The sequence below is a fragment of the Durio zibethinus genome, chromosome 7 (genome assembly GCF_047325235.1).
Source record: "Durio zibethinus cultivar Kanyao isolate XHJ-2024 chromosome 7, ASM4732523v1, whole genome shotgun sequence".
NCBI classification, from domain to species: domain Eukaryota; kingdom Viridiplantae; phylum Streptophyta; class Magnoliopsida; order Malvales; family Malvaceae; genus Durio; species Durio zibethinus.
The window spans coordinates 26,784,337-26,809,444 of record NC_143168.1 but is presented as its reverse complement, the minus strand read 5'-3'; the positions used below and the strand labels follow the sequence as shown (position 1 = coordinate 26,809,444).

Genomic DNA, 25,108 nt, shown 5'->3' with positions numbered 1-25,108 from the left:
TAGTCAAAACTTAGTGGTTATATATGTCACCTTGTTTTTAGAATTCTCTGCAAATATGTGGTTCTTTTAACAGAGTTTGATTTCACTTTTATTATGATGTTGTTATGTTTACAGAGTGTTCAGAATTCTATAGCGGAGGAAGGTTGCGTGACACAAGCTCAAGCTGAATAAAAAAAAACGTTTTCTATGTTTTTGAGACAAGTGCTTCACCTCATGTACTTTTGAGAATTAAAGGTATTCTTTTGCAAAACTTCATTTGTCTTCTCATATTGTTAGAATTTCTTTATAGTTGGTGTGGTGCTTCTTTGTTTCAGGATGAATGGAGCACACCTCTGCTCTACCACCAACCCTGTCAAAGCTGCCATGTTTCAGGGCTCCAGAAGCCTATTTCTCTACCTAACAATGTTTGTTTTTAAAATTTTGCAATATTGAGTGATTTGGATTTTTGTATTGATCTCTAGGTACATTGACAGTAGTTCGGATTTTGATATTCTTAAAGATCTTGTTTACGAATATGTATATTTTATTTAACTGTAAATTACATCACATGATATTGATCTTTCTTGTGTTCTTGTCATGGCTACTGTCAATAGATGGCTACCATAGACATCAAATTCTAAGCTAGGATTTCCTCTGTTAATGCTTTACTGGTTCAGCCTTTGACAATGTGGATTTTGGTATGATATTTGTAATTAGTTGTATCAACAATTCTTGTTTTGTCCTTCAATTAGTCAATCCTAGTTATTTCTTCAAACCCACAATTCTGAAGAAGACTGAAGATCATATTTAGCATTCTGCAGTCATATCCTTCTTTGCATGTACGGGACAATTTTTGCGGGACAATTGAAAGAATTGAGAGTTGTATATATTTTAAGGGGTAAATCGATTTGGACTAACGTTTTCTAGATTCTTAATGATCCATCGACTAAACAATTAATGTAATTGTCTTTGTTTTTCCAGTTTATTATGGTGTAGATGATTCTTTTGGCAGTTTAGCTCCTCATATCGTGCAGGTGAGTGTCATATGCTATCTGAATTATTGCTAAGGGTTATTGCTTGATGTGAGCTACAATTATTGTTTTGAAACAACTAAAGGAAGATTAACTTCCTATATTATCTTCATTATTTTGAGATATTTCCTGCTTTAGGTTTTGCTTCTTGCAGTAGATATTTTGAGATTAATAAATTGTCTTTTGGTTTGTCGCAGTGGCTGTTGGGCTCTTTACCATTTTTCCATTTGATTTGTTGAGTACATTTCAACTACTTCAAACTCTCAAAATATCTAGTTGTAGTTCAGTGGAACAAATATTTGAACTCCAAAGGTTAAATATGAAAGAAACACATGTTGTGGCTACTCAACTAAGAGAATTGTATGTTGTTAATCTACCAAAATTGAAGAATGTTTGGAACATGGACCCCCAAGGAATTTTAACGTTTCAAAATCTAAATTTATTTTTTGTTTTGAATTGTTGGAGTCTGAAGGATGTGTTTCCAGCTTTAGTAGCCAGAGTTCTTCCACAACTTAAAGATCTTACAGTAGATAGCTGAAGATAAAGAGCGTTGGGATGGCAATCTACACTCTTACTTTTCATAGAAATGGTATGTGGTCATTCAGATACCTTTTTTTTTTCAAAATTTTAGAATTTTTTATTCCTTTTGCTTCTACACTCTGTTAAAGCTAACCATTCTAAATACTTGCAATTTTGCTTAATTAATTATGGTTGCTTTTCTATGTTCTGAGATGTTAACTAAAGCAGAACGTCTTGGAGTGTGATTTCGGACTAATTAAATTTAATCTTTCTGACAATAATTCATGGATTTAGTTTATGGATAAGTGTTTTTTAGCAGATAACAAAACTACATATATAGGATGTAGTAGATACTCCTGTATTCTTTATCTGATAATAAAGATTATCATTATTCAAATGAAGATTTGATGCCCACTCATAAAAGTGTACAATCCATAGTAACATTTTTATAGAATGGAAGATTACAGCCATGCAATCAGAAGTAATCAGATATTTTAAATATTTTTTTAGTTTCATATTCAAAACTTAGTGGTTATGTATGTCACCTTGTTTGTAGAATTCTCTGAAATATGTGGTTCTTTTAACAGAGTTTGGTTTCACTTTTCTTATGATGTTGTTATGTTTACAGAATGTCCAGAATTCTATAGCGGAGGAAGATTGTCTGACACAAGCTCAAGCTGAATAAAAAAGAATGTTTTCTATGGTTTTGAGAGAAGTGCTTCACCTTATGTTCTTTTGAGAATTAAAGGTATTCTTTTGCTAAACTTCATTTGTCTTCTCATATTCTCACAATTTCTTTATAGTTGGTGTGGCAATTCTTTGTTTCAAGATGAATGGAGCACTCTCTGCACTACCACCAACCCTGTCAAAGCTGCCATGTTTCAGGGTTCCAGAAGCCTATTTCGCTACCTACCAATGTTTGTTTTTAAATTTTTTCTATTTTCGATTGATTTGGATTGTCTCTATTGATTTCTAGGTAACTTTAACCGTAGTTTGGATTTTTCTCTACCTAAAGATCTCTTTTACGAATATGTATATGGAGACACCTAGCATCTATTTAACCGTAAATTTCGTCGCATGATATTGATCTTTCTTGTGTTCTGTCATGGCCACCGTCAATAGATGGATACCATAGACATCAAATTCTAAGCTAGCATTTCCTCTGTTAATGCTTTACTGGTTCAGCCTTTGACAATGTGGATTTTTGTATGATATTTGTAATTAGTTGTATCAACAATTCTTATTTTGTCCTTCAATTAGTCAATCCTAATTACTACTTCAAACCCACAATTTTAAAGAAGACTGAAGATTATATTTAGCATTCTGCAGTCATATCCTTCTTTGCATTTATGGGACAATTGCTATTGGATTGGTTCTTGCTGGGCGATTGAAAGAATTGAAAGTAGTATATATTTTAACAGGTAAATCGATTTGTACTAAGATTTTCTAGTTTCTTAATGCTCTACATACTAAATGTTCCACGCCATTTTCTTTGTTTTACCAATTTATTATGGTGTAGATAATTCTTTTGGCAGTTCAGCTCCTCACATTGTACAGGTGAGTTTTTATATATTCTGTAATCTGAATTATTGCCAAGGGTTATTGCTTGATGTGAGACTACAACTTTTGTTTTGAAACAACTAAAGCAAGATTAACTTCCTATAGTGTCTTCATTATTTTGAAATGTTTTCTGCTTTATGTTTTGGATCTTGCAGTAGATATTTTGAGTTCAATAAATTGTCTATTGGTTTGTCGCAGTGGCTGTTCTGCTTGTATAACACCCAAGTACTGCTTATGGTTTTCATGGCTATAGTTTCTCTCTTATTAGCGTATCATGCTAATCTGTCTTACAAACACCACAACAAACAATGTTAGATCCGTTAAAACCTTGTCCAGTAGTTTGTTACATGAATTTGCCAACCCAGCCTTGACCGAACATAAACCTTCAAATAGCTGGCTACGCTAATTGAGTTGTTGTTGAAACCATGAAACTATAATCATATGTTTTCATCTGTCTGAAAAAGCGGACCTTCAAGCGGCAAGACTACTTTGGCTGGCGGAAGAAACTGAGTGCAGCAAGAGCCAATCCCTGCAGCATTAAAAGCAAGCATCACCTGAATGAGTAGCAATGGAAAGCCTCTGGAGAGCAAATGTAAATCCTTCTTCAGAAGGTCCCCTCTAGAGGAGACTGAAGGTGTTGTAAAGAATAATGCGTATGACAATGGATTCTTTCACAATTTCTTTGAGGTCATTTGTCCGGTTTCGACAAAAGCATCATTTTTGCAGACCGTAACAAAATTTGGCTAAGATTGTCAGCTGTTAATAGCTATTCATTCATTCGGCTTTCACCTCCAGTCATCAAGATGTCAGCCAGAAATTCAAGATAGATGATCAGGTTTAAATCTCAAGAGTTGCATATGGAGCAAAGTCCATTGTACAGCTTCTTCACTGGCTGTAGAATTATTGTTCAAGTAAAAGGATTAACGATACATCTTATTTTAATTGTAAGAACAGCATTTAGATTCCCCAATGCCATTGCCTCTGCCAGTCGTGATCCAGTTTCATTATGATGGTGCAAGAATTAGATAGTATTCACTGCAGCCCATCTAACTTTATCACCTGCTTGACTTTCTGTGTAACCCAACCATCTAAGTGCTTTATCCAGCTGCTTCCATTGATGGGAAGCATTTGTTAGATATTGACTCAAATTCTGATTGGCAATCAATTTGAATTTCGATGAAATTTTAAAAGTTAATACTCTCTCCATATTTATAAAGCTTCATTACTTGATCATAAAAAATTCTTATTTATTAAGAACTCTTATCCATTAAGAATATTTATTATTAATTACCAAGTAATTTTTTAACTAATAGAATTTTATTGGAATTCAAACTGATTCTCAAATAGATTTGAGATAATATCAAACAAATCTCTACCTTAACACAAATTTTACTATAACATTAACATCCAAAAAACCTTTCATTCATTGATAGTATATAGAAATATATATTCTTATAGTGTATCAAATATAAATCTTTTTGTTTATATATTAATTCAAATGTTGGTCTCAATTCCAACTTCCCCTAAAACTATATATGCTCATAAATGCAATCCTTTTTTGATTGACAATAAGGCCATTACTTGAATGTGGATGCTTTAACGTATTATTTCTATTCAGATTTTTTTAGTAAATTTATTATCATAAATTAGTGACCATCATTAATCTGATTCTGATCTAAAATTGATTAGAATAATCATTTAAATCTTCAAATAAAAAATTGATAACACGAAATCAGTTTCTCTTGAGGTAGGGAAGTAATTTCTGTTCAAATGCACTGCCTGCCGTTGCATTGGCAAATACCATTTCGTAGTTTTTGTCATAGCATTTTATACTCAAACTAGTCTTTTTCTTTTGTTACATTTTAATTTTCTAATTTCTCTATTAATTTAGTATAATTTCATGAATGTAGTCAGTGTTCCCTTGCTTGGAGAACCTTCATTTGTCTTCAATCAATGTTGAAAGGATATGGCACAATCGGTTTTCAAATATATCTGAGTACTACACTCAAAATCTAACAAGTTTGATTATTGAGGCTTGTGACAACTTAAAACATCTATTATCATCTTCCATGGCTAGAAGCCTAGTGCGTCTTAAATGCTTTAAGATAGTTGAATGCAAATGCTTAGGAGAGGTGATATTCACAGAGGGTTTAGAAGAAGAAGGCAAAGCTACGATTTCATTTCCTCAATTGAACTCTCTAAAGATAAGGAATCTTCAACATCTCATTGGGTTTTGTTCGGAAAATTATATTATTGAATTCCCATCCTTGAAGTTTCTAGAGATAGAGCAATGTCCTCAGTTGCGGGGATTCATATATAAATCTACAATGGAGGAGAACCAACATTTCTCTCCACAAGCTCTCTTTGATGAAAAGGTAGATTTATTGCTGTAAAGTTCTTTGCCCTACTTGCTTTATCCTATTTTATTTTACCTTTATTTTCGGAACTAATTGCTCTTGTTTTCGCATTACACGTAGGTTGCGTTCCCTAGTTTGGAGAGACTGAGTATTTCCTGCTTGAGAAATATAAAGATGACATGGCACAATCAACTCTCTTTAAATTCCTTTTGCAAACTGGAAAAAATGGCAGTTGATTTCTGTAATGTGATCTTTACCATTTTTCCATTTGATTTATTAAATACATTTCAACAACTGCAAACTCTAGAGGTATCTAATTGTGGTACAGTGGAACATTTATTTGAACTCCAAAAGTTAAATATGAAAGAAACACATGCTGTGGCTACTCAACTAAGAGAACTGTATGTTGTTAATCTACCAAAATTGAAGAATGTTTGGAACAAGGATCCCCAAGGAATTTAATATTTCAAAATCTAAATGTAGTATTTGTTTGGAACTGTTGGAATCTGGAGAATGTGTTTCCAGCTTTAGTAGCTAGAGTTCTTCCACAGGTGAAAGATCATACAATAGCTAGCTGCGCGATGAAGGAGACTGTTTCGAAAGCAGAAGGATGGGAAACGACTGTTACTAATTTTGAGTTTGATCGAGTGTCCTCCCTTATGCTCTGGAACCTGCCAAAACTCAAATGCTTCTATTCAGGGATGCTTACAACAAAGTGGCCAGTGTTAAAAAAGTTGAAAACATACCATTGCAACGAAGTGAAGATACTTGACATCGGATGTCTTAATTTGCCAGATATGAATTGAGGATGACCAATTGGAGTCCCCAATCCAACCACCACTTTTCTTAGTTGAAAATTTATGAAACCTACCTCATACTTAAAATTAAGTTGCCAGTTGGTCCCATCAATAACATATACTTGATTTTTTTTCTTTGTAACCTAGAATATATATCATTATTCATTTGATTCAAATGTGATCGTATCAGTTCCCTATATTTCAAATATGTTTCAATTGGATTAGGAAAATTTAAAACAATTGTGATTACAAAAAGTGAACTAAAGTTTAAGATACGACCTGAACGTATCCAAAGACTCACATGTCTCACATGTATGAATGTAATTATTTTTCCCTTGAACGCTAGTAGAATAAGCTTTTCATGATTTTTTTCATAAAGTACAAAATTGTAATTGACTTTTCATTGGTTTTGCAAGTCATCCCTAAATTAGAAGAAGTGTCTTTAAACAGTGATGACATTGCAATGATATGTGATAACAAGTTTTCCACTGGCCTTTTCCATAAAATTAAAGTTCTTCAAATCATCTGCCACCATGATTCATCTGCTGTTTTCCCAATTACTTTTCTGGAAAGATTCAACAATCTGGAAATGCTTGAGGTAACTTGCTGCAAATTCAAAGAGGTGTTCTCTTATGAAGATGTTGGAAATGAGACAAAAGCTTAGATAGTTTTACCAATTAGAAACTTAAGACTGAACAGCCTTCATCATCTAAAACATATATGGATGCAAGAGTCACGACTAGACTGCATTCTTCCCAATCTTGAAACTCTTGAGGTTTTCAGTTGTGGCAATATGATTAGTTTAGGATTGTCCTCAACACCTTTTCAGAATCTCATGACTTTGGATGTATGGGAGTGTGAAGCAATGATAAACTTAATTACATCCTTAGCTGTCCAAAGTTTGCTGCAGCTAAAAATTTTGAGGATAAGAAACTGTGTTTCAATGAAAGAAATTGTTGGAAATGAAGGAGATGATGAAGCAACCTATGACGTTATTTTCAATAGGTTGAAATGTCTAGAACTTCGACATTTACCAAGCCTTAAAAGCTTTTGTTCAGGCAATCACACATTTGGGTTCCCATCTTTGGACTAGGTAATTTTTATCAAGTGTCCTGAATTGGAGATTTTTTTGCAAGAATTGAATGCACCAATTTTGCAAAGAGAACAAGTAATTATAGGCAAAGATGAGAAGGGATATTGGGGTGGTGACCTGAATAGCACCGTCCAACATTTGTACACAGAAAAGGTACTTATTTATTTACAAAAGTTTTTTTCTTTTATCTTTGAAAATATTTGTCTTGTGAGGGGTATTTTAGGCTAGGTTTTTATTAATGGGTGTTATTTTCAACCATTGATTATAATTTTTTAAGGTTTGATTATACTTGAGTTTTCTACTTTTCTTATTTGTTTTGAAAATAATTGGAGTCATATGTTAGATTTTGTAGGTTGATTATGAAGGAATGGAGTTATCTAGTACCGTCTGAGTTTTCTAAGTCAATAGCGATATGGAGAGACAATCTTCAAAAAAGTTTAGATTTAAAAAATCTTCAATGTTTGGAAGTATATGACTGTAATAGCTTGACACATATATTTAACACTTCCATGGCTCTGGATCTTGTGCTATTGAAGAAGATGAAAGTAAAAAATTGTCCGATGATGGAGCAAATTATCCAAAATGATGGTGCAGAGGAAGCGACAACAAACACATTCATGTTCCCTTCCCTTCAATCCAAAGTCTTGCGTCATGTGCAAACTTATCAAGTTTTTATTTGGGAAGTAAAAGAGTGGAATGTCCATATTTGACAGAAATTTTGATAGATGATTGTCCGAAGATGGTTGCATTCACTTCATCTCCGAAAGAGCAAAATATAGGGATTGCTGGTATTGCGGCATTGTTCAGTGAAGAGGTTAGTTTTTGTTTGTGCATATGGTTCTTTATTTTCTTATTAATGATTCTTTATTAAATTGAAATGTGGGATAATATTTATTTACTTGTTTATTTATTAAATTAACTATTTTATCCTTAATTAATATTTTTTATTAAAATTGAAATGTTGGCTAATATTTATTTATTTTCTTACTAACATTCAAAATTTTATTAAAATAAAATTATCTTAATTGACAATTTTCTTATTGAATTAAATATTAATTATTTTTTCTATTTTATTTCCTTATTAATCTTGAATTCTTTATCAAATTAAACTATTTTTAATCAAATTTAATCTTTATTCCATTGAAGCATTAAAGAGTTTAATTATGTATAAGATTTATTATTAATATATAATAAATGTTGCAAAATGTATTTTTGTATATATTGTTATTGAATTAGATACCAAAGGATTATTTTTTTTCTTCATTGTATTTTTTTCTTTTTTATGAATGTCTATTTTTCTATTATTTAATGTCCTTTGAATTTAATTATTTTTCTCATTACTATTTTTTTAATTATCCTTCTAGTGTTTTTCATTATTAACTAGTCTTTTTAAATGGATTAACTTTATATATTTATATGCTTTAAATAAAAAATTTGAGGGTGAAGATAATTTTAGGACTTTTATTTGACAACTATAAAAGACAAAAAACAACTAAATTATTAATTTAAAAAACCATGTCCTACTATGTATTGATGAAGTTATTAATACAATTAATTTTTTTATTAAGTATATGCTTCAAAAATATTAATGAAGATATTATGGTATTTATTTGATAAATTTAATTTATGTCCCATAACATACAAAAATAGCCAATAAATTTTAAATAGCTTAATAAATTGATTTTAATGTACTTTCTTTAAAATCATTTAACAAAATAAGGAAAATATAAGATTAAAAAGTGAAATAATGGATGGCAATTAAACATAATTCATAGAATATGTATATTATTAACTAATTATGAAGTTATAACTCCAGAAAATACACATTGACCAATTTAAATTTATTTATTAGTTTAAATGTTGTATAAGACAATCTTTATCTTTTTGTGTGTATTTCTTTTTTCTTTTGCATGCGAGGGGATGATAGAAAATTACAAAATCATTGAGTCTAGTGCTTAGCTTAAATGGATCACCTATCTCCTTTAGGAGTTGATTCCAGCAAGACCATAGTTCGAAATAATTGCAAATTCTTGTTTCTCAATTCTACTTTGGCTTTGATCTTCTTTTTACACCAAAAAACAAAAAAAAAAACAAAAAACAAAACAAAACAAAAAAAAAACAAATACATCACACTTTAGCACTAATTTAGGGTTTTAATAAGTTAGTCCATAAAAAATTAATTATCCAAATAATAGATTAGGTATAACTTTAATTTTCTCAATTTGTACATTATATACATTTAAAGTACTTATTATTTTATTATAACTATTACATTGATGTGTTAAATGATCCATCAGCAACACAAATATAGAAAAAATTAGTAGATTTAGATGCTTCATTTAATTATACTTGCAGCTAGCTTTTCTTTCCTCTACTAATTTCACCTTTTTAAATTTTGTTAGAACTTGAAATTGATACTTGTCCTCATCTTATGTGTAGTAGTAATTTATTTTCTTTCATTAATGCAATTAAATAAATTTTTTATAGATGGCATTCTCTAACTTAAGAAAAATGGCAATCCTTGATGGTGAATATTGGAAAAAGATATGAGACAATAAACTCACCTTAGGTTTTTTTTGTGAACTAATTCTTCTTATAGTGAAAAAATTGTGAAAAACTCTTAAATATATTCCTATTTCATATAATGGAAAGACTTGACAAACTCAAACATCTTCAAATATTGAATTGTAAATCTTCGATAAAAATAATTGGACCTGATCATGGATTCAATTTCATTGAATCAACCACCTTGTTTATATTTCCTAAAATAAGATTCTCGTCACTTCATTGGCTACCCAAATTGAAGAATTTCTACTCCAAGTCGCATACTACAAGCTGGCCATCTTTAAAACAATTGCAGGTGATAGGATGTGACAATGTGGAGATATTTGCTAGGCAGTACCTGAGCATTTCAAAAACACTTGGAGAGAGCCAAGAGGAAATTATCTCTTCTCAACAACCCTTGTTTTGGGTCATTGAGGTATGAACCCATAATATCTATGTGTTTTTTATTTTTAGTTTTTTGTTTTAAAAAATTTGTTTTGAAAATATAAATATGTTTGGTAAGTAATTTTGTTACATATGAAAAAAAAACACTTAAATTATTGCAAATGTAATATTCAATACACAAAATAAAATCTTACCAATTAAATATTAATAATAATGTATTTATTAATAAAATTATATTATTTACATAATATTATTTAATAGATTTGATAGTGTAGACACCGATTTTGTCTAGGTCTACTATTAAAATTAATAATAATAAATATATCTTTTTTAAAAAATAATTATTAATTATTAAAAAAATAAAAGAAAGAGAAAATAGGAAAAAGAAAGAAAAAACAAAAAGTAGGGTGGCCGGTGGTGTACGCCGCTACTGCCGCCCCCAACCAGCCCCCTGTCCAGCCCCTATTCAACCTAGCCACCCTACAGCCACCCAAATCCCCTTATTTGAAGCTCTTAAAAACCTCATAGATTCTTCCCCTTAAAACTTCTCTCTCGGACCTCCTCTCAAAAAATCTTCGGACCCCTCTTTCCGAAAACTCTCAGACAAAGAATATACCCCTCTCGAAAAACCTTCGAACAGATCCTCGAAACCTCTTTCTTCAACAACCCCAAACACCACACCAAACCTCTTCCTTCAGCAACCCCAAACAGAATCCACACCAACCACAAAAAAAAAAAATAAACAGAAAAACAGAAACAAAAAAAAGAGACAAACACATTCCTCCCCGCAAGGAGGAACCTAGTGCCAAAGCTACCTGCGAAAGCAAAAAAAAATCACGTCAATCTTGTTTTAACAAAACAAAACAAAAAAAAAAAAGAAGAAAGGGGAAACAGAAACTTTAAGCCCCGATCAACATAGATCGAGGCTGTTTTCTATAAAAAAGAAGGTCAGATCTAGAAAGAGTGCATTGAAAAGAGCTTCTGAGAGTATTTTGGCATTTTTCGATCACCGACGACCGCCGACAATGATCGCCGACGATGATCCAGACGGCAACCGACAGGGCAGTCTGACGATCGGATGACGGAGAGCCCTAAAGCTCTCCCCAGAGCTCTCGTCCTTTTTTTTTTTGAAATACAAAAAGAATGAACAAAAAAAAACTTCAGTTATATATAAAAGACTAATGAGCAAAACAACATTGTTTTAGACCAAGGGGGATCCGCGCATTGGCCTAGATCCGACCCGAGATCCGTGCAACCCGACCCGTAGACCCGTTCTTCCAACAGCTGCTGATCGGTCCATTTGAATCGGATTGAACCGTAAACCGCTAGCCTGAACCGTTGACTGAACCGTAGAACCGATCATACCGATCTGGACCAACATTGACCGGACCATTGACCGGTCCAGTTCAGATAAAAAAAAAAAAAATTTGAATTTTCTAAATTTTTTTATATTATTATTTTTTTGTTTGAATATTTTTTTTATTTTTTTATTCTTGCATGATAAATTTTTAAATTTGTTAAAATAAATGTTTAATTGTTTTTAATAATAATAAAAATGGATAAAATAGGATAATAACTAAAAAATACTAAAAAATGCTTAAAAAAATAGTAATAATCTAAACGTAATAAAAAATTTTTTTTCTCTCTTTCTTTTTTTCCCTGCCTAAAATGTTGGAGGGAATAAAAAAAATATTTTTTTAAAGAAATAATTTCGCCTAAATGTTGGGAAATTATTATTAATAAATTTTCATAAAAAGAAATATATAAGAAATTTTTAATTAATTTTCAAAAATTATTAAAATCGAACTTGCTTCGAAAATCCTCTTAGATGTTAGAAATTTTTAGAGATGTTTGTATTTTCTTAAAAATGAAACCTTAAACATTAATTCTTAATTTTTAAAATCCTAGGTTTCTAAAACCCCTAAAATCCAAAATCCCCTAAAATCCAAAATACTAAAATCCTAAATCCTAAAATCCGAAACCCCTAAAAATCTAAAATTCTTTGAATCCAAACTCCCCAAAATTCGAAATCCCAAACCTTTAAACTCTTAAATCAAAACCCCTAAAATCCAAACCCTTAAATCAAAACCCCAAACCTCAAATTTTAAAACCGAAACCCTAAAATCTTCAAGCTCTAAAAGCAAAACCCTAAACCTTCCATACCTTAAAACCAAACCCTAAAATCCAAAATCCTTAAATCCAAACCCTTAAAATCCAAATCTTCAAAATCTTGAAACTTAATCTTTAAAACCTCTACTCAAGCCTTACTCAAAACATCCTAAAAATCTTAAGGACACGTGTGAAAATCCCATTTAAAGCAATTTGTTCCCGAATGCCGCCTAGATGATGGGGTATTTAGGAAATTTTACTTCGTTAAGTCTTTTCATACGATTTCTTAATTCGCATTAATAATAAGATTAATAAATAAAAAGTATAATAGTAAATTGAGATCTTAGATATAAACAGTCGCACTAAAGCTCTGCCTAGATGTTGGAAAGTCAGGTGGCCTCATTATACTTAAGAATCCAACTTTTAAATTGCATCTCATCCTACATAACATTCATTGGCATACATACTTTAGCATGTTATTATCAGTAATTATTTGCACTATTCTATCTTTAATTTTTATTTACTACTTGGTGATAAAATATTTTATAATAAAAAAAGAATAATACTTAAAAAAATTTGTGATATTACAAAATAAAAATAAAATTCTAAAAAAAATAATTCTTGGTACTCTGCCTAGATGTTGAAGAGTCACCAATAATTTTTTATAAAGAGTGTTATTTCATTTTAAGGATTATTGTATTAAATCTTAAGCGAAAAGAGTTATTTTAAATTCTGCCTAGATGTTAAAGAATTTTAAGATAATTCTTTAACTTAAAGATTTTCTCAATATTTCTAAATAAAAATTTTAGCAAAAATATTTTTTAAAATGAAGAGAATTAATATTAAATTTCAAGTCAAAACCATTTTTATCTAACACCAAAAATAGCGCATAATTAAATGGTGTCAATTTATGGGCGTTGTGAGGTGCTAATCCTTTCTTACACGTAACCGACTCTCGGACCCAATCTGATTTTTTGTAAACCAAAATTTATCTTTTTGATAAACTTTAAATCCGTTTTTATAGTTTTATTAAAAAGATAAACTTTTTGGTGGCCATTCACACTCTAACAAAGATTGGTGATGACTCCCTTCATTTATTTTGATTTTTAAACTCATTTACATCTGGCAGTCCCAAAACCGTTACGATAGATAATAATATTAAATATTTTTATTTAATTATATTTGATTTAATGTCCTTTAAATAATATTATAATTAAATATAATATTAAATAACAAGGTTATAAATATTAATTAAATTAAAAAAATAAAAAGTAATAATTATATAGATATTAAATTAAATTAAATTTATAATATTTATATAATTAATAATTCTAAATGATGTATTCAATTATGATATGAATCCATAATCCATAATCCATAATTGATAATAGATAATTCAATAACATTAGCTATGAGTACTGAATTTTTAGTACCAAATTATGGATTAAGCTTTTTTTGAACAAACAACAAAGATTTAGACCTTCTAAAAGGCTCTGTTAATACAAGTTAGGTTGGTTGATCATTGGGGTTGCAAGTAGTATGTTTTATATGCATGATAAATTTCATCCATGATGTTTAGTTTGCTTTTTCTTTTTTTTGTTCCACTTCCACCACTATGCGTTTACGCCAAGTAAAGTTTTTACCATGTAACATGCAATGTGGACATTCCCTTAGCTTACCATTTGAATATTTTTTTTGCAATCTTTAGTGAACAATGTGATAAAATAATCAAAATGAAAATTTAAAAGATTAAGAATCTAAATAGAACAATTCAAAAATTACAGGAGGGATTAAAACTAGAATAAAAGTTAGAGATCATGAATGAAATTTACTGATTCCAAATCCTTTGCTTTTGTTTAACATGTTTCCTAATTTTGATTCCCAGGATACATTCTCCAATTCAGAATGCTTATTTTTGGAAGAGAATGGCATTATGACAAAGATATGGCATGGACAACTTCTAACCCAATATTTTGGCAAACTAACTCTTCTTTCCCTTGAAAGAATTCCCAGTCATTACCAAATCTTGAAGCACTTCATGTGAAAGAAGCTCCCTTCAATGAAATATTTCAATGCGAAGGATTTGGGGGTGAGGAGGAACATCCAGAGGCACCTCCTCGGTTGAGTGAATTAACGTTGATAGAGCTTCCTGAGTTGACAGATATCTGGAAGGGAGACTACCAAGTTGGAGAAGTTTTCAGTAACCTGGAAACTCTAGAAGTGTCGAAATGTGACAGATTAAAGACTTTAGTGCCATCCTCTGTATACTTTAAAAATTTGACAACTCTGTAAGTGTCAAATTATCACGGGCTTAAGAATTTAGTTTCACTCCCAACGGCAAAAAGCTTGGTGGTACTCACAAAAATGATTATTACTAATTGCCAAATGATAGAAGAAATCATAGCTCATGGAATTGATGATGTGAAGGTTGGCATCGTGTTCTCCCAGTTGGAGTCTTTGGAGATTGTTAGTCTTCCGAGCTTATCAAGCCTCTGCTTAGGGAATTATGCCTTTGGATTCCCTTCCTTGGAAGTGGTTATTGAGAAACAGTCGAAAGATGAAAATTTTCTGCCGAGGAGAGTTGACTGAACCAAGTTTGCAGAGAGTGAAATTTGCTGAAGAAAAAGAGCATTGCGATGGCAATCTAAACACAACCATGGAACAAATTTTCATAGAAATGGTATTTGTTCGTTCAAATACTTTATTTTTTTTGCAAAATTGCAGAAATTTTTATTCTTTTTGCTTCTACACTCTGTTAAAGCTAACCATTCTAACTAGTTGCAATTGTGCTTAATTATGATTGCTTTTCTATGTTCTGACATGTTACACTAAAGCAGAACGTCTTAAAGTGTAATTGCAGACTAATTAACTTTAATCGTTCTGAAAAGAAGTTTATGATTTCAGTTGATGGATAAGTGTTTTTCAGCATGCAACAAAACTACATATATATGATGGACTAAACACACCTGTATTCTTTTTCTGGCAATGAAGATTATTATTATTATTATTATTTGATGCCTACTCATAAAATTCTAATAAAATTTATATAGAATGGAAGATTATAATCATGTAATTAGAAGTAACATGATATTTTAAACATTTGTTGCATATTCAAAATATAGTGGTTATATATGCCACCTTGTTATGGAATTCTCTGAAAATGTGTTTAGTTTAACAGTGTTTGGTTTCGCTTTTATTAATATGTTGTTATGTCGACAGAATGTCCAGAATTCTATAGCAGAGGAAGGTTGTCTAACACAAGCTCGAGCTGGATAAAAACAATGTTTTCTATGTTTTTGAGTGAAGAACTTCACCTCATGTTCTTTTGAGGATTAAAGGTATTCTTTTGCAGAAACTTCATTTGTCTTCTCATATTGTCACAATTTCTTTATAGTCGGTGCGATGCTTCTTTCTTTCAGGATGAATGGGGAACTCCTCTGCTCTACCACCAACCCTTTCCAAGCTGCCATGTTTCAGCATTCCGGAAGCCTATTTCACCTGTTACATGGTGAGTGGATCCTTATGCTTCCACCAACCTTGTTTTTTATTGGGTACTTTTATATGTGTATCGTACCATCTTTTAATTTATGCAGCTCCTTATTTCGTACCAAACAAAAATCATGATTCATGTTTTTTAGTGTGTAAGTTGAAATAATTGAATAATAATTGATCCTTTTTTTTATGTCGGTTAAAATAATTGAATTGCAATTGATTTTTTTTTTTTTTTGTAGATTGAAATAATTGAGTTGCAATTGATGGTTTTTCCGTGTAAATTAAAATAATTGAGTGGCAATAGATGCTTGCAGGTGTACGTTGAAACAATTAAGTAGCAACTAATGTTTTTTCCTGTGTGGGTTCAAATAATTGAGTAGCATTGATGCTGGCAGGTGTACGTTGAAATAGTTGCGTAGCAATTACTGCTTTTTCCCGTAGTTTGAGTAGCCATTAATCCTAACAGTTGTAGGTTGAAATAATTGAGTAGCCATTAATGCTAGCAGGTGTCGGTACATATAATTGACTAGCAATTGATCTTTTTTCTGCGTAATAATTGAGTGACAATTGATGCTTGACGTATAGGTGGAAATAATTAAGTAGCAATTAATGTTTTTTTCTGTGTAGGTTCAAATAATTGAGTAGCATTGATGCTGGCAGCCGTACGTTGAAATAGTTGCGTAGCAATTACTGCTTTTTCCCGTGTAGTTTGAGTAGCCATTAATCCTAACAGTTGTAGGTTGAAATAATTGAGTAGCCATTAATGCTAGCAGGTGTCGGTACATACAATTCACTAGGAATTGATGCTTTTTTCTGCGTAATAATTGAGTGACAATTGATGCTTGACGTATAGGTGGAAATAATTGAGTAGCATTTGATGCTTTTTCCTGAGTCAGTTGAGTAGCAATTAATGCTTTTTCTGCTGTAGATTGAAATAATTGAGTGGTAATTGATGTTTGCAGGCGTTGAAATAATTGAGTAGCAATTGTCTTCTTTCTACATTCTCAGTTCTGACCCTAGCAGCACCGTGTGGACTCAATGAAACATTTCTTCAACCAAGCAAAATAAAAATTTCCACTCGTTAAAGGTGAAATTTATAAATAAAGTAATTTTTTTGTCCTGTTGTATTCTCAATTAATGCAATTTTAAAAGTTTAATTGTTGATTCGAGAATTAAACGAAACATTACATTTATTAATCTGTACTGTGGATAACTTTATTACATTAGTACCAACCAATAAAGAAGAAGCATTACATAAAAATTTTGTTATACAGGATTTTCTTTCTTTATCAGCCTCGAAACCAAGAGAAATGATTGAGACAACAAGTATTTATTTTGTTCGTACTTTGTTGTCAAGTTGTTTCATTTTTTTAATTATTTTGAAGCTAAACAGATTGTTTCACCCCTTATAAAATGTTAGTTCAAGGAATTTTTTTTTTGTAATTTTCTAATATTAATGTATGATATACATTAGAATCCAATAAAGAACATAATTTTTGTACATTTAATTATTTTCAATTGATAAAAATTAAAAAATAAAAATAAATTTTAAAAAAGAAAAAATATAAAATTAATGCAATTAGCTAATTTTTTTCCTTTTACATAAAGTAATTAAAAATTACTCGGCACTTTTAACAGTTTTTATTGAAAATCTTTAATTAAATAATTTTTGAAAATGATTTAACAAATATATTAAAAATAAAATTATTAAAAATTTTTAATTTTTAATGATTTAAAATTTTTTTAATAATTTATTCAATGAATTAAAAAAAAAACTTTTATCAAAGAGTATAAGAAAAGTTACAGCAAGTAAATTTTTTTTTTAACTCAAATCTATTTCATGATTTTCTCTGTCGTCAAGTTAAAAGTATTAATTCACATTATTTATTGGCAAATCATATTCTATCAGCAATTACAGACTTTAATTAATTTTTTTTTAAATTGCAAAGTTGCACCAAAATTCAAATAAAAAAGAGTTGATTTTAATATATTAGTATAATGATAATCCACGGGATATATATTTTTTATGAATTCAGTTTTCTTTATATAATATATCATCAATTAGAAAATATAAATTTTTAATTAAAGTTAAAAAATTTTATTAATATAATTCAATTTCAAAATTCTTTCAAAATGGACGAATATTGAAAGCTCCAAAATAATAAATTAAGGCATGCATGTCATATTCTATATCAATATCAAATATTAGGCTCATATATTGGCACTTGCATAAAATTTAATATGTTCTGTCTGATCATTTTATTTTTTATATTCAGCAATATTTCTCAATTAAAAGCTTGAAATTATTTCATAACATGTTACTTAAACATAAAAATTTACACTAAGCATATAAATAGGTCTAAGAAATTATGAAAAATAATAAGTAAATTTACAAAGGAGACATAAATATTTTTATGTATCAAAACAAATAAGTCACACAATAATTTAGAGGCTAAAAAGAAATGGAGTTGATATATAAATTTTAATTTGGCATCCTTAACTTATTTGATACCTTAACCTATGAAAGTAATGTTTAAGTTTAACAAGGTATTTATGTGGCATCTTTTAGAAGGCTTTTTTAATTTTTTTAATTTTTTTTAATTAGAAATTTTTATCAAAAATAAAATTAATTAAGATAATTACGTATCATTTTATTTAAATTTTTTTTATTTTTTTTATTAGATAAATTTTATAATAAAAATTGAAAAATAATAATAATAAAATAAAAAAATTTTCACTTGAAAGCGCATGTTTATTAGGCTAGTATAATACAAAGAAGACTGAAGATAAATATGTTGCATTTGTGTAAGCTGTGAAAAGGAAAAGTTACTGTGGGTCCTTATTCTTCCGGCAAAGTTCATTTTTCTTGGAATCTTGACCTGCGTGGTTTTGCTTTCGTTATTCATGATTGATGGGAAAGTTCCATGGTGAGTGGATCCTTATGCTTCCACCAAGCTTTTGTTTTGTTGGGGGCTTTTATTTATGTACCGTACCATTTTTTAATTTATGCGGCTCCTTGTTTCGTACCAAAAAAAAAAAAGATTCAAGTTTTTTATTGTATAAATTAAAATAACTGAATAGCAATTGATATTTTTTTTCTATATAACTTGAAATAATTGGCCAGCAGAAAGATGATTTTTTTTCAGTCAAGCAAGATAGATGTTGCCCAATTGTTGCATTCTTTTAATCCTTTTGAAGCCAAAAGACTGCTTCACTCCTTACAAAATGTAAGTTCAAGAAATTTTTTTTTAACTTTTTAATATTAATGTATGATATATATATATATATATATATTAGAATCCAATAAATAACACAATTTTTGTAAATTTAATTATTTTCAATTGATAAAAATTAAAAAATAAAAATAAATTGTTAAAAAAAGAATATAAAATTAATACTATTAGCTTTTTTTTCTTAATACATAAAGTAATTAAAAATTACTCAACACTTTTAACAGTTTTTACTGAAAATCTTTAATTAAATGATTTTTGAAAATGATTTAACAAACGTATTAAAAATAGATTTATTAAAAATTTTTAAATTTTAATAAATTATCAAATAAATTAAAAAACTTTTATCAAAGAGTATAGGAAAAGTTACAGCAAGTACGTTGTTTTTTTTTTTTTTTTTGGTTTGACCAAATGCTATTTCATTGCTTTTTTCTGTTGGCAAGTTAAAATTGATGTTTCACATGATTTGTTGGCAAGTAATTCTATCGGCGATTGCAGACTTTCATTATTTATTTTTTTAAAATTGCTAGTTGCACCAAATTTCAAATTAAATTGCGAGTTGATATATAAATTTTAAACCTAATATGGTGTGAAGGTTTTTGGCTTAAACTTTAATAATGAGGTACAAGAATATATGTGAAAGAATGAAAAAGATCATGAAGAAGATATAAAGTGATAACAGTAGCTTTCAATTTCCATTTTCTTATTTTGGTTATCTTGCTAAGTGAATTTTATAAAAAAATTAATGACTCAGCTAGATCAGATTAAGGCAAAAAAGTTGGCTTTTTTCCTTTAAGGTTACACCCTTTATTTATATATACATAGCATGGTTTTGACATTATCTGAAAGATCTTTGAAAGCCAAAAAAAAAAAAGATAACAAAAAAAAAATAGTAAAGGAGGTGAAATTAACTTGAAAGTAAGATCATGTGTAGATATCTTGTTATGATAAAATTTGTATAGAAAATATTTTATGGATCCTTGAAAAAATATATCGTTTTAATATTTAAGAACATGATCATGAAAATTGAATATTAGAATCCACAATCATTGGTATATTTCAACAACAAATAACTTTCATTATTCATAAATGTCAATGTAAAATCAAATGTATATTTTTTAATAATAACTACAATAGTTATTCAAGTCAATATATATTTGAGCACTGATCATTTTATTTTTAAGATTTATATCATTATCTAAAAAAAAAAAATAATGACTTATATTTTTTTGAATTGACAAACTATATTCATAAATCACTATTGACATGTTGAAATCATAGCGGCAACTGTACAAAGTTATTATCTAAGCTCGATGAGGCCAATGCCTTTCTTCTTCCCTTTCATTTCTCACTTCACCTTCCTTTCTCTCTCTCTTGTTTATTGTCCTCTACTTGTAAATTTATATATATATATAGCTTTTTGTAATCATTTATACATAGATCCTTTTCGCACCCCCTTGTAAATGGTATCATAGCTTTAGGCTTGTACAAAGGTTTACTAAATTGTATTACAGATTCAGCAATAAAGGTATACTTGAATTTCATCTTATAATATTTTCTTTCCTCTTACTTGTATCTTCTTCTTAAGCTCTTTGTTTCAAAGCTCATACGTACATATCTGAGTTGTTGCTGGTTTTTATGGCTTGAGTTACCTTTGTTGGCTAGCGTTTTCAGTACAACACACCGGTTTTAAGCACCAGAAACATGAAAGCTTATGAAGAAAATACTTGTATTTGTAAAGATATATCTTATAATCATGACTTATATATAGATCCTAAGTATGAATCTAGTAATATTAGCATAAGTAGAACTGTAATGGTTTAATAGACTTAACTTCTTCTTTTTTTCATAAATTTTTTGTAAAAATAAATAATATAGAAGATAAAGTAGACATGCTTGTAGAAAAGATGGATAAAAAACATGTTCCTCCAGATATATCTATAGATTTTAGACCTCTTTACTATGGCAATATTATGATGAATAATGATAAACATTTATCTTCTATAGCAAAGGCAAAACAAGGACAACTTGATTTTGACTCTTATAAATATATAATTGAAAATTTTAAATATAAAATGGAAAAAACTGAAGATCTGCAATAACAGATTGATTATCTTCAAGCAATAGAGACTCTTTATGAAGAACATAAAGAACTCTTTATTAAGTATAAATATCATTATATGCTTAACTATGACACAATCAATGCCAGTAGTGAAGAAGCAAATAATGATACAGTAAATGATAATTTTAAAATTCTTGCTACTAACCCAATAGTCAAGGATGAACCAATTTCATCAGATGAAACCACATCAGATGAATATGATAGTTCTGATGATCAACCAAATCCAAAACCAAGTGAAATTCTTATCCCTCAAATAGAGGAGCGAGGGAAAAGAAAAGCAGAAGCAATATCTAACCCAAATATTGATGATACTTTAAGATTTCCAGATTTACTTGATCTCGATATAATGAATCAACATCTTCCTCATTTAAAAGAAAAATATTCTCACCTAAACAAGGATGAAATCAAACAAACATCTAATTCTGGTTAACCCGGTCAGGTTAAGATCGAAACCCCTGTTATCGATTCGTTAAACAAACGAACGATTTCTCAAGACGGTACTTATTTAGACTTAACAAAAGTCCATCTTAAAGACTATAGAAAAACCATAGATGATTGGACACAATCTATGTCTATTGTTGTCATAGGATACAAAGAGCAATGGAATAAAGAAAGATTCCTTAATTATTTTTGTGGCACATGACAAGGTGATGTCCTTCAATTTATCAAAAAATGAGAAACTACAACCCTCAGAGAATAACAGAAATCAACTCTGTTAGTCACAGAAAATATACCTTAACTTCTAAAAGATTTAACACAAATATTAAAAAATGAGTTTATGGTAGTACAGAATCTCTGAATCCTACTCAAGAAGCTCAATTTATTTTATCAAAATTAAAATTATGTGATATTCAGTATCTTGATGATTTTTCTAAAAAATATCTTTCTGAATATCAAAAATTGGATGAAAAACATTCAAACTTTTGGTTACAATAATATTTTCTCAAACTTCCTTCACCATGGGATTAATTATGTTCACAAAATTATCCTGTTTATTTAGAATTAAAACTCAAAACAGTTCATGCTGTAAATCCCATTATAGAACTTTATGATACTCTTGGATGTAGAATACACTACATTCAGAATCAGGTCAACGAATACTGCCTCAAGCAAAAAGCTACCAAGCAGGTAAAATCTAAACTTTCGTATAAGCAATGTACAAAGATTTTGGAAAATGAATTTGAATTTGGCTGCAATAAATAGTCTTTTTCAAAGAAACATCGTTTTAAGAAAAAACGAAAATATTTTTGAAAAAAGTGGAAACCTACAACAACTTTTAAACCAAAAAAAGGTAAATTTGTTGTTAAAAAGAAGAAAAAATCTTCTAAACATAACTATAAATATTTTCTTTGTGATCAAGAAGGCCACTATGCAAACAATTGTCCTAACAAAGGAAAAATTACGAAGAAAATTATCAAAATACTTGATAAAACTTTTCTTCAAATTTATTTTGCTGATGAATTATCTGACGAAAAAATTTATTATGAAGTTTTTTCAAAAACTGATTATAGTTCTTCTGAAGATGAATCAGATTTTATTTTTATGATAAATACTGACTCTAACCAAGATAATGTTTCAGTAACCTCTTCTACAGGTCCAACAACTACCAATAATGAAGACAGAATGGTTAAACTTAAAAATATTATAAGAAAAACTCATTTTATTTCTGATGAAAAACTAAAACAATTACAACTCATCAAACCATATGAGATTTATAAAACAAGTTGGTTTAAACAATTCCAACCTTGATCTAAATGCCATATAGAAAAACTATCTGGTGATACGGTCGCTAACGATTCTAAACAAGGATCGATAGAAATCTCTCTTTTTACTAAAAAAAAAAGCCATTTTCTTTTTAGATATCTAAATGTCAAATACATCTATATCGAAATGATTTTGATCACCATTAAACCACTCTTTTTATCCACAAAGGATATTCCCATAATAGTTGTTTTAATGGATCATCATTTTCAAAACCCTGCTACTACTGTAATTGGTGGAATCCAATCCAATTTAGCAACAATAGTAGTTTTATTCAAAGTTAAACCAAATTATTTTATTTCTATTTTTGACGAAAACAATGAAAAATGTTTATGCCTTCGAATCAAAATAACCAATTCTGATTTTGAATCTACCTCGCATGATCTTTCAATCAACTGATCAGCGGTTTATGAATTTACAAATACTACCAATACTTCTATCAAACCGATAGATTCTAATATTATTGAAATTTTTGAACCAAACAATTTTGATTCAGAAATAAAACCAAAACTAGTAAATCTCGTAGATTTATCAATCCCAAAAGGATGGTGTCTCGAAGATCTTTCAACTACTTTTGAAAAATAGAAAGTATCAAGTTTAAAATTTTTCTCATCAGGAAAAAATCTTTATTTCAAAAATCTAAATGAATAAACCAATTTTAATCAAAACCTGGTTTTACCTCCTACAAATGTATTTGATCATCAACAAGATGATGATACAGAGAGTATAACAAGTAATCAATCTTTTTATACTCTTTACTAAAGTTCTTTTTCAGGTTTTCAAAGTACAAATAGTACAAAAGCCCTACGAAGAGCAAATAGTTTACGCCAATCAGGTAATACTAATAATGCTCAAATCTTTATTTTTACAAGAGATAATCCATCTCAGTAAAGTACAAATGATAACCAAACCTACTATCATTCAGTAAATTCTGTTTTAAATTAACTGACTTTTTCAACTAGAAAAACTAAAAATAAAGATATTAAAATGTTTCATTATATAAACAATTATCATATCTCTGCACAAAACGTGCCAGAAATAATTTTTTCGCTAAAAAGGTTCGTTATTATACTTATATAGAAGGATATTTTTATTTCTCAAACTATAAACCATACAGTTTAAATATTTTGATTGACACAGGAGCAATAATCTCTAGCTGTCAACCCAATGCTTTACCTTCAACAAAATGGCAACCTATGAAGCATCCTATAATAATAGTAGGTATCGATGGTAGAGAAACCATCTCCTAAATTCACTATTTTGATAATTTTCTGGTGGGGTTCAATTGGCTTATCTTCATGTTCTATTAATTTTAACAAATCAAGAGGCAGTGTGCAGTTATTTGAATCTTCCTCATTTTCAAGTTCATCAACATGAATTAAGTTTTTGAAATCAAATCCGAGATTATTGCCATGATTATCTTCGTGTTCGTTGTTTGGGACCCTACAAAGTGTAAGGTGAAGAGAATATTGGTACATACAAAAATGAAATGGCAAGAAAATGATGAAAAAAAAGAATGAAAAGTAAAATGAAGATGAAAATAATAGAAGAAATACGGATGCATCTTCTAAGTCATTTATTAAAGCGACAAATAGAAACACACCACAAAAGATCTCCTAATACTCGTAAAAAGTAATTAGGGATTTAAAATTTCACAGTACATTACTTTTTTAAAGTTTTAAAGACAACAGACAGCTCTATAATTTTTTAATTATCCAACTCAAAATCTGGATGACAAAGGTACATGAATAGCTTTTCACTTCGACTCTTTTTCTTTCTATCATCCACCATTTGAATGGTCAGCTCTGAAAATTCTTTCGTGAATCTTGCACTTAAAGCTCTCGATAAATCTGGATAACTATATCCTCCTGAATGAAAGAAATCGTAAAGGTATGGAATGATCATAGGCTCTGACTCTGGCTCATATCTCCTAAGATTAGCTATCCTCTTATCTCTTTTCTCATTCACCATTCTTATTTTGTCCCCTCTTGTTAGCTTATATCCCAAGCCAAATCTGTCTCTCTTTTCATATATGGTCTATGGCTTCGTGATTCCTCGTAGGTTCTTTCCAACTCTAGTTTTTGGTCATCATCCCATTTTGGTGAGCTG

General features: G+C 29.5%; 1 protein-coding gene and 1 long non-coding RNA gene across 2 annotated transcripts; both read left to right on the top strand.

The window, feature by feature from the left end:
- The first annotated feature begins 6,464 nt into the window (after positions 1-6,464).
- LOC149518267 (uncharacterized) lies at positions 6,465-7,421 on the top strand. The gene is made up of 2 exons (XM_089763452.1): positions 6,465-6,895; positions 6,926-7,421. The coding sequence occupies exons 1-2, from the start codon at positions 6,605-6,607 to the stop codon at positions 7,334-7,336; spliced, it is 702 nt and encodes a 233-aa protein (XP_089619578.1). The 5' UTR covers positions 6,465-6,604; the 3' UTR covers positions 7,337-7,421.
- A 6,762-nt stretch (positions 7,422-14,183) lies between these two features.
- On the top strand, positions 14,184-17,200 carry LOC111277597 (uncharacterized). The gene is made up of 4 exons (XR_016343734.1): positions 14,184-15,074; positions 15,614-15,732; positions 15,814-15,902; positions 16,849-17,200. It is a non-coding gene; the product is annotated as an uncharacterized LOC111277597 (long non-coding RNA).
- The last annotated feature ends 7,908 nt before the right edge of the window (positions 17,201-25,108 follow it).

Excerpts from the sequence above, each read along its gene's own strand:
- LOC149518267 (XM_089763452.1), top strand. The coding sequence starts at position 6,605 with ATGATTTTTTTCATAAAGTACAAAATTGTAATTGACTTTTCATTGGTT. Across the intron at positions 6,896-6,925 it reads ATGAAGATGTTGGAAATGAG|AACTTAAGACTGAACAGCCT; the intron begins ACAAAAGCTTAG and ends TTACCAATTAGA.